Source organism: Littorina saxatilis, linkage group LG11, assembly GCF_037325665.1.
Source record: "Littorina saxatilis isolate snail1 linkage group LG11, US_GU_Lsax_2.0, whole genome shotgun sequence".
In the NCBI taxonomy this organism is placed as follows: domain Eukaryota; kingdom Metazoa; phylum Mollusca; class Gastropoda; order Littorinimorpha; family Littorinidae; genus Littorina; species Littorina saxatilis.
In genome coordinates this window covers 25,564,410-25,574,409 of record NC_090255.1, presented here as the reverse complement: position 1 = coordinate 25,574,409, position 10,000 = coordinate 25,564,410, and the positions used below count along the sequence as shown (strand labels likewise).

General features: G+C 43.3%; 1 protein-coding gene across 1 annotated transcript in view; it reads left to right on the top strand.

The window, feature by feature from the left end:
- Positions 1 to 10,000, top strand: part of LOC138980110 (uncharacterized protein C56G2.4-like) — a 25,343-nt gene that overhangs the window by 13,673 nt on the left and 1,670 nt on the right. Inside the window, exons 5-11 of the mRNA XM_070352923.1 lie at positions 1,195 to 1,427; positions 2,105 to 2,279; positions 4,615 to 4,719; positions 5,248 to 5,386; positions 5,998 to 6,128; positions 6,500 to 6,767; positions 9,018 to 10,000. The exon at positions 9,018 to 10,000 is cut by the window's right edge and continues 1,670 nt beyond it. Coding sequence (XP_070209024.1) covers positions 1,195 to 1,427; positions 2,105 to 2,279; positions 4,615 to 4,719; positions 5,248 to 5,386; positions 5,998 to 6,128; positions 6,500 to 6,767; positions 9,018 to 9,291 — 1,325 coding nt within the window. The 3' untranslated portion in view covers positions 9,292 to 10,000. The remainder of the gene's footprint in view (positions 1 to 1,194; positions 1,428 to 2,104; positions 2,280 to 4,614; positions 4,720 to 5,247; positions 5,387 to 5,997; positions 6,129 to 6,499; positions 6,768 to 9,017) is intronic.

Genomic DNA, 10,000 nt, shown 5'->3' with positions numbered 1-10,000 from the left:
AATTAAACACCATTGGTTGATACCGAAAAGGTCGTTTGCACTGGTCGGTAAACAGACGTGGACTGCCAATCGGATTGGCAGCTGCGCGGTCTCCATTTTTCTCTAGCGTAGAGAGCATCTCCAAGGCATGCTCGCCTTCGCTTGCCAAATCCTAGCGTTCCTCGCGTTCCTTGCGGCGAGAATTGCCCAAGAAACCGTACTTCCTCGCCCCAGAGTAAGATGTTAAAATTCGACATTTTCTTAGAAAGTCTCTCAGACAAAACGCTGGGTATGAAGCAGCTACGCGAAGACTAATTTGGATCCTGGCAACCAGGCCTGGTGTGCACGAGAAAAGTAGCAACCGGGTACGATCCAGCAATTGAGGTTTGTTTGTGATTTCACAATTCCGACACCGCGGCTCCGTGCCCATGCAGCCGGTTAGTAACTTTCTCGTGCATACCAGCCCTGGTATCTTGAGGTCAACTACACCAACAAGCCAGGTAACTTTCTTGTGCATACCAGCCCTGGTATCTTGAGGTCAACTACACCAACAAGCCAGGTAACTTTCTCGTGCATACCAGCCCTGGTATCTTGAGGTCAACTACACCAACAAGCCAGGTAACTTTCTTGTGCATACCAGCCCTGGTATCTTGAGGTCAACTACACCAACAAGCCAGGTAACTTTCTCGTGCATACCGGCCCTGGTATCTTGAGGTCAACTACACCAACAAGCCAGGTAACTTTCTCGTGCATACCGGCCCTGGTATCTTGAGGTCAACTACACCAACAAGCCAGGTAACTTTCTCGTGCATACCGGCCCTGGTATCTTGAGGTCAACTACACCAACAAGCCAGGTAACTTTCTCGTGCATACCGGCCCTGGTATCTTGAGGTCAACTACACCAACAAGCCAGGTAACTTTCTCGTGCACACCAGCCCTGGTATCGTGAGGTCAACTACACCAACAAGCCAGGTAACTTTATGTGCAAATGGGTAGCAGGATGCAGTTCAGAAGGGGGCAGAGTATTAGGACATTCTGATAAGAATAAAGCCTTTTTTCTCAGTCTGAGCTCGACTTTGACAGTTTAGTCAATCTTACACCTCATACATTATGGATATTTAAGAAAAAAAAATACCATTCACTTACTTACAATACTATACAATCTTGCCCTTTTTCAATACTGAAACCGTTTAACATATATACTGTCACTAAAAGGAACTTATGAAGCCTGCGAGAACAGATACAGCTACAACTACTCGAGGTCTGTCACTCTGGACCCGATGTCGATGACAGTGATGTCCCCTTTCGAGGTGCGTGAGGAGCCTAGAATTTGGTGGCGAGCAGACGACAAAACGACGCTGTATACCCTCGTCTTCTACGACGTCGGCTACCTGTCCATCAAAGCCATGTACATCAACATCCCCGGCAACAATTTCACCAAAGGAGAGGTATAGAGCAGGGGTAATATTATGTACTATGCTTATAACGAAAACGAGTTTTTTCAAGGCTGGTATTTTTTAAGTTTTTGTTTTAGCCTTGAGGACTGAACTCTTAGGATGATACATGTGCTGTAGGCTAAACGCGATGAATAAGAACAAAACAAGATAAAAGAATCTGTGCTCTTCTAAAAACTTGTCTGATTTGTTGTTCTCGTTGCAAAATCTTTGCTTCTTTACCTTCATAAACAAGTATTTTTGTATGTTTGTAATATGTATTTGTTTCCTTTGTAGAATTCATAATTCAATTTAGTCTATTTGATTTAAATTGTTAATGTTGTGTTACCATTCTTGATTCCAAATTATTATGTTTCTATAAGGCCAAAAAAAAAAATAGTCTGTTTACGGTAACCCGACCGACCCTATTTTTTTCGCGCGACCCTAGACTTTTTTTTTGGCATTTGGAAAAAAAAAAAAAAAAAAAAAAGAAGAAAAATATGGGTTTTTTGCAAAATAACGTAAAAATATGGTTTTTTGGAGAAGAAAAAAAACCCCAAAATCCCGACCTACCGACCCTATTTTTTTGGCCTATGTTACCGTAAACAGACCTATTTTTTTTTGGCCTAATCGTTCCAATTTATTTCAATTTTTTTTTTATATTGCATATTCATTTTTGGAATTTGTCTCAGGCCGTGGTGAAGTATGAAGGTCCTCTGAACCCGACCAGGAACAACAACCCCTACGTCTTTCTCCTCTTCCGGCAAGCAGGGGCCGTCACTCTGGACAACAAGTGGAAGGACACCCTCAGCAAGCGAAACTGGGACACAGAGTTGCAGGACTTTGTTCAGGCTCATGCTCTGGAAGGTTGGAGTTTTATTTTGGTTTGTTGGTTTGTTAGTGAGTTGGTTAGTCAGTCAGATCGATCGGTTAGTTGGTCGCTAAGTAAGTTTAGCTTCGCAGGTCATTACTACCTAATACTTACGCACTTACTGACTGACAGACTGACTGACTGACTTAGTTTTGACACAATTTCTATTGGAAATAAATAAAGTATGCTTCTTTTGTGTGTTTACTCATTTGTTTATTTCTTTATTGATGTTTGTTTTCGTTGTTGTATGTCTCTGCTTAATGGACGTATTCAGGAAATAATTCTGTCGTTTTTATATTTAGTCAAGTTTTGACTAAATATTTTAACATCGAGGGGGAATCGAAACGAGGGTCGTGGTGTATGTGCGTCTGTCTGTCTGTCTGTCTGTGTGTGTGTGTAGAGCGATTCAGACTAAACTACTGGACCGATCTTTATGAAATTTGACATGAGAGTTCCTGGGTATGAAATCCCCGAACGTTTTTTTCAGTTTTTTGATAAATGTCTTTTATGACGTCATATCCGGCTTTTCGTGAAAGTTGAGGCGGCACTGTCACGCCCTCATTTTTCAACCAAATTGGTTGAAATTTTGGTCAAGTACTCTTCGACGAAGCCCGGGGTTCGGTATTGCATTTCAGCTTGGTGGCTTAAAAATTAATTAATGACTTTGGTCATTAAAAATCGGAAAATTGTAAAAAAAAATAAAAATTTATAAAATGATCCAAATTTACGTTTATCTTATTCTCCATCATTTGCTGATTCCAAAAACATATAAATATGTTATATTCGGATTAAAACCAAGCTCTGAAAATTAAATATATAAAAATTATTATCAAAATTGTTTTTTCGAAATCAATTTAAAAACACTTTCATCTTATTCCTTGTCGGTTCCTGATTCCAAAAACATATAGATATGATATGTTTGGATTAAAAACACGCTCAGAAAGTTAAAACAAACAGAGGTACAGAAAAGCGTGCTATCCTTCTTAGCGCAACTACTACCCCGCTCTTCTTGTCAATTCCACGTGCACTGCCTTTGCCACGGGCGGTGGAGTGACGATGCTACGAGTATACGGTCTTGCTGCGTTGCGTTGCGTTCAGTTTCATTCTGTGAGTTCGACAGCTACTTGACTAAATATTGTATTTTCGCCTTACGCGACTTGTTTTTTATGGGTTTGCGGATTGCTTTCCCTTGTTTTTCAACACTGAGGCAATTAAACTACACTTGAAATCGTGAGCTTTGCCTATGGAAACAAGAACAAGTCGCGTAAGGCGAAAATACAACATTTAGTCAAGTAGCTGTCGAACTCACAGAATGAAACTGAACGCAATGCAACGCAGCAAGACCGTATACTCGTAGCATCGTCAGTCCATCGCTCATGGCAAAGGCAGTGAAATTGACAAGAAGAGCGGGGTAGTAGTTGCGCTGAGAAGGATAGCACGCTTTTCTGTACCTCTCTTCGTTTTAACTTTCTGAGCGTGTTTTTAATCCAAACATATCATATCGATATGTTTTTGGAATCAGGAACCGACAAGGAATAAGATGAAAGTGTTTTTAAATTGATTTGGAAAATTTAATTTTGATAATAATTTTTATATATTTAATTTTCAGAGCTTGTTTTTAATCCAAACATAACATATTTATATGTTTTTGGAATCAGAAAATGATGGAGAATAAGATGAACGTAAATTTGGATCGTTTTATAAATTTTTATTTTTTTTTACAATTTTCAGATTTTTAATGACCAAAGTCATTAATTAATTTTTAAGCCACCAAGCTGAAATGCAATACCGAAGTCCGGGCTTCGTCGAAGATTACTTGACCAAAATTTCAACCAATTTGGTTGAAAAATGAGGGCGTGACAGTGCCGCCTCAACTTTCACGAAAAGCCGGATATGACGTCATCAAAGACATTTATCAAAAAAATGAAAAAAACGTTCGGGGATATCATACCCAGGAACTCTCATGTCAAATTTCATAAAGATCGGTCCAGTAGTTTAGTCTGAATCGCTCTACACACACACACAGACACACACACACACACACGCACACACACACACACACACACACACACGCACATACACCACGACCCTCGTTTCGATTCCCCCTCGATGTTAAAATATTTAGTCAAAACTTGACTAAATATAAAAAGCAACTCCTCCGTGACCGATACAGAACTTGACAGAGTTAGTTTCAAACATAATCTATTGCATTAGCTGTTCAAAGCTGGTCCTGTCTGCTTCGAGACAGTGTTTATAGTTGGAGCTTTGAATATTGTTGTTGCTATTGCCAATGCTGTTGCCATGGTATTATTGTGTGAAGTGTAATTGCAGGTCCGCTAGCACTGAGCTGGGTACTGGTGGTGGGTGATGCATACAGCGCGGAGGTCAGGCGTGTCCAGGGGTTTATGAACACCTGTGCCCACTTTGTGGCTGACGGTATGTTACTTGTGTGCCAGGTTTCATTCTTATTGAAACATGGGTCCAAGTAATGAAAAAAGGTGTCTGTATGTCTGTGTGTATGGGGGTGGGGGTGGTGGGTGTTTGTGTGTGTGTGTGTGTGTGTGTGTGTGTGTGTGTATGCGTGTGTGTGTGTGTGTGTTTGTTTGTGTGTGTGTGTTCGTGTGTTTGTTTGTGTGTGTGTGTTCGTGTGTGTGCGTGTGTATGTGTGTGAATGTGTGTGTGTGTGTGTGTGTGTGCGTGTGTGTTAGTGTGTGTGTGTGTGTGTGGTAGTGTGTGTATGTGTGTGTGTTTGTGAGTCAGTGTGCGTCAGTGCATACTTGCGTGCCAGCGCGCGCATGCGTGCGTGCGTGCGTGCGTGTGTGTGTATGTGTGTGTGTGTGTGTGTGTGAGAGAGAGAGAGAGAGAGAGAGAGAGAGAGAGAGAGAGAGAGAGAGAGAGAGAGAGAGAGAGAGAGAGAACTATGCACTTAAGTTGTCTGTATACCCCATTAAATGTATTTTCCAGCCTTCCGGAACGAAAAATTAGAATTCATTCCAAACCGGACTTATTTCGGGGACCCTCTACAGCTCAACGTGTATATCAATGTAACGTTCGAAGCGACACCCACCGTCGTCAATTCCTGTTGCAGAATTTACAGCTATCCGTAAGTATGGAGTCAAGCAAACCGATCTTTATCTTTATATCCACCCCCGCCCATTTCCACCGATTCTCCGCAATAGGTGGGTGAAGATAACCTAATTGTTGATGAACGCTCTCGACGCAAAATGTACATGACTTGCTTATTTTATTGTTCAGGAGAAGTATAGCAACACACCTCGTAAACGATTTGTCAAAAGGAAAGTTGTTTCTGTCTAGTTAAATAACGATTATCGCGATAGACGTTTACATAAACTGGTTATTAAGCTTGCCTTAAATACAAGAAAACATACAGCAAAACTGGTCAATTGCTCACGGCTGTAGGACGAATTAACATGTAATAATAAAATACCAACAGCTTTATTTTTATTCGAAAAGCAATCAGATGTGATCCAAACCAGTAGAATTGACCGGTAGACGCTTTCTTCTCTGGTAGTGAACACACAAAAGGCGTGAATTACGGGGCGTTTAATGGTCAAACCTTTGTTAAATCAGGTGCAAAATGAGCGAGGTATATGCCTAATTACTCGATTGCCACTAATCCAGAAGCATTATTGCACTTGCATGGTTTTATTTTATGCGTTTTTTTCCCTAATTTATTTTGTGTTAAAAACTTAGGGCTCGGACATTCAATATAAACCCACTCGGAAACACGAGGGTTCTTCCTGCGCATGTGCGAACCGACGTCATCAAGTACGTCACACTGCATATGGCCACCGCTTTCCCTGACACACAACGGGACTTTGAAGGTCAGATTCTACTCGTCTTTACTGATTACTTTGTTTGTTTTCTCCAGGTTATTTTTTCGGGATATGTTCACTTGCTATTATTATATTGTGCTCACAATAATCTCATAACATTATTTTACATAATTGATTTCTCTGTGACTCCTTGCTCTTCATCTTTCATATTATTTCGTTATAGACAGATGAACTCTCAACAGAACAAAAAGCAAAAGAAGATGCTTTAAAGGTGCCCTAAACAATATTTTATTTGTCCATGCACTCTTGGTTTTCTATGTTTTCGGTTCGTCGATCCGTCCGTATAGTTGCTTGTGTGTCATATTTTGTCATCAATGTATAAACGCACATTTTGACTGTGTTGTTGTTTACCTGGCCAGACAAAACTCTCACCCTCCTCATGGCCGACCCTGACGTGCCTCTGCAAGCGTTCGGCAATGAAAGGCTGCCTTTTCTTCATTGGCTGGTCACCAACATTCGGGGCGGTGACGTAGCAGCTGGTGACGTAGTGCAGAGCTACATGGGCCCGGCTCCCCCAGACCCTAAACCTCACCGATACTACATGCTCCTGTTTCGCCAAGATGAAGACCTTGACCCTCACAAATTAGATTACTCCGCAGCTAATTGCAGCTGGAACTTCAGGGGCAGGTGAGAATACGATGATTTTGATGGATTAAAATTGTGATCTTACCTGTGTCGCTAATGCAATGTGGTGATTAGTGCATACTTTAAACAAAAAGTGTATTTGTTGTTGTTGTTGTTGTTGTTGAATTTAAAAGATGATGCCTTGCTGTGGGGTGGTATCGGTTGAACATCTTTGCAATGGCACCATCCAAGAGGGACTAGACCAGAACGACTCCAAACCCTTCTGGCGCTTCATCAAGGCGAAAAAGCAAGACTCGACAGGTGTGGCCCCGCTAAAAGAAGACGGTAGACTCCACAGTGATAGCCAGACCAAAGCTGACCTTCTTTTAAAACAGTTCAAGTCTGTCTTCACCAAGAGTACCAGCAGCACGCTGCCAAATCTTCTACCACCAACTGCCACCATACAGCCCATCAGTATCACCACAGCCGGTGTCGCCAAACTCCTTCAAAACATCAAACCCAACAAAGCCTCTGGTCCCGACAACATCCCCAACATCGTCCTTAAGACCCTAGCCCACCACATAGCACCATCCCTGTCCGTCATCTACCAGCTCTCATTAGATTCTGGGCGTCTCCCACAAGATTGGCTCAGTGCCAACGTCGCGTGCGCGTTCAAGAAAGGCGACCGTCACTGCCCAGCCAACTACCGCCCCATTTCACTCACGTCTGTCCCCTGTAAGATGCTGGAGCACATCATTAGCCGCCACATCCTATCCCACCTTGAAACCAACAACATTCTGACAAATCTAAATCATGGCTTCCGATCCGGCTATTCCACAGAGACCCAGCTCCTGACAACAACAGAAGACCTGCTATCCTCATACGACCGGGGGCGCCAAGTCGACATGGCCATCTTGGATTTTTCCAAAGCCTTCGATACGGTACCCCATGATCGTCTCCTCCACAAACTCAACAGCTACGGAATCTCCGGCTCCATACTCGCCTGGCTCCAGACCTTCCTCACCCAACGTACCATGCAGGTAGTTGTGGAAGGCACGACCTCCGCCCCAACCACTGTCGACTCTGGAGTCCCGCAAGGCACCGTGTTAGGGCCTCTTCTCTTCCTTTGCCACATCAACGACCTCCCGGATGCAGTCAAGTCCCAAGTGCGCCTCTTCGCAGATGACTGCCTCCTCTACAGGGAGATCGTTGACTTCAGCGACCACATCGCCCTCCAGGAAGACCTGAAGAGCCTTGAATCCTGGGCAGAGAGATGGGGCATGCGCTTCAACGCTACAAAATGCTACGTCATGACTCTAGCACGGAAAACCCCTTCCTCCTACCTCTATTCCCTAGACAGCACCATCCTCAAGAGTGTACCCACGAACCCCTACCTTGGCATTCAGTTCTCGAACGACCTGAAGTGGTCCACCCACATCAACTACATCACTAAGAAAGCTAACAGCACCCTCGGATTCCTCCGCCGCAACCTGCGCCACTGCCCATCAAACTGCAGGCACAACGCCTACCTTGCCCTCATCCGCCCTCTTCTTGAGTATGGTGCCACCATCTGGGACCCATACCTTAAGCAGGACGTCGAGAGATTGGAGCGCATACAGCGGAACGCATCCCGCTTCATCTCTGGTGACTACAGAACCACGACTCCTGGCTTCGTCACTGGGCTCCTACACAAGCTCCAACTACCAACCCTCCAGGAACGTCGCGAACACCTGCGTCTAACCTCCTTCTACAAAGTGGCTGAGGGGCTGGTGCCGGCAATCCCGCCTGACAAGTTCCTGACCCCTCAAAAACCAGGACGCCTCATTCGTCCACGTCAATCTTCCAGAGACTTTAGCACCTCGAATCCAGTAGACAACTACATCAGGAACAATAGCAGATGCTTCACTGTGCCACGCTGTAACACTGAGCAATACAGACATTCGTTTTTTCCAAAGACTGTAGTGGCCTGGAACCAATTAGATGAAGAAACTGTAACCTCGGCATCGACCGAGAGCTTCAAGTCGGCGCTGGCAGTAGCCAGACGACGATAAAGAACTAGCTGCGCACCCCCCACTCCGCTGCAACAATGCCAGACATCTGGATGACTTGTTTTACAAGTGCAGCGTAACAGACAGATACAGAACCAAATCAGTTTGATAGCCGTGTGTGCAAACACAACAACAGTACAGTTTTGATTGTTTCAAGTCTCGTGTGAAATTAGGATTTTTGCGATCAATGGTATCATTGGCAGACGACAAGTCCTACATCTGTGTGCAAGAGAACATAACAACTTTGTCGTTTATTTCGTTCCAGATGTCGTTACGACGTGCAGACGCTTGTGAGCGAAAACCAACTGACATTGATTGGAGCAGCTTGGATGCGCGTACAGTTTGACGATTTTGTGCGTCAGATCTACGTAGGAGCAGGTTTGAATCCTAGATGCGTCGCGTGCCACGGAGTGCCCGGATATGCCGATCCATGTCCCTCCCGCCTCGACGACAGTTCGGCTTCGATTCCATCGCCAGGACTTTGTTGTCTGTTTTCGATGTTGTTGTGGGTGCTGTTGAAAGCTGTAATGTGTATGTAAAGTAAAATAAAATACAGACATTTCTTGTATTGTCACTTTAGCAGTAAAATGCAAGTTAAGTGTCCGAGACGAAGTCACCCCGTCAACTCTAGGTCATAAGCAGTGTGGTTACACCATGAAGTAAGCTTTACGGAATGAAGACAAATTTACTACAGTAGTATAAATTGTCGCTTTTCACAACTATTATGCTTCAGAAATAGCGTCTGCTCTGGCAATGATTTTCAGAAAATTCTTCGTCTGCACAGTTTGCGAACTTGCATGTGGTTTCTGGAGTTTTGGACACTAAGCTTGACTCTATAACCCACCTTGACTTTAAATGTGTGCAGTTATTGCATAGCATTTTGCAAAGTCACGGGTCACTTCGTTCGTGGTCAGAGCATAGGTCAGAAACAAAAATTAAACAGTGTTCATCGCTTTCTTAAATTTGTATGTTAAATCAGCTACTCTTTAATTTTAAGATTATTTGATTTCTTTTTGTTTTTCACACAATACTAATATACTATGCAGCATTGCAGAATTCAAGATAGAATGATGCTAAGCTGTGTAAATTGTTACTGAATAACAACATATTGAGTTCGCTCTTTTCAGAGCAGATTCATTCAACATATCACCTTACAGAAGAAAGAAATCTTTCTGGTAGAAACAATCCCGGCTAAATTGTCTTTCCTACTGGGCAGTACTTGAATTATCAGTCTTTGCATTTGTGTCT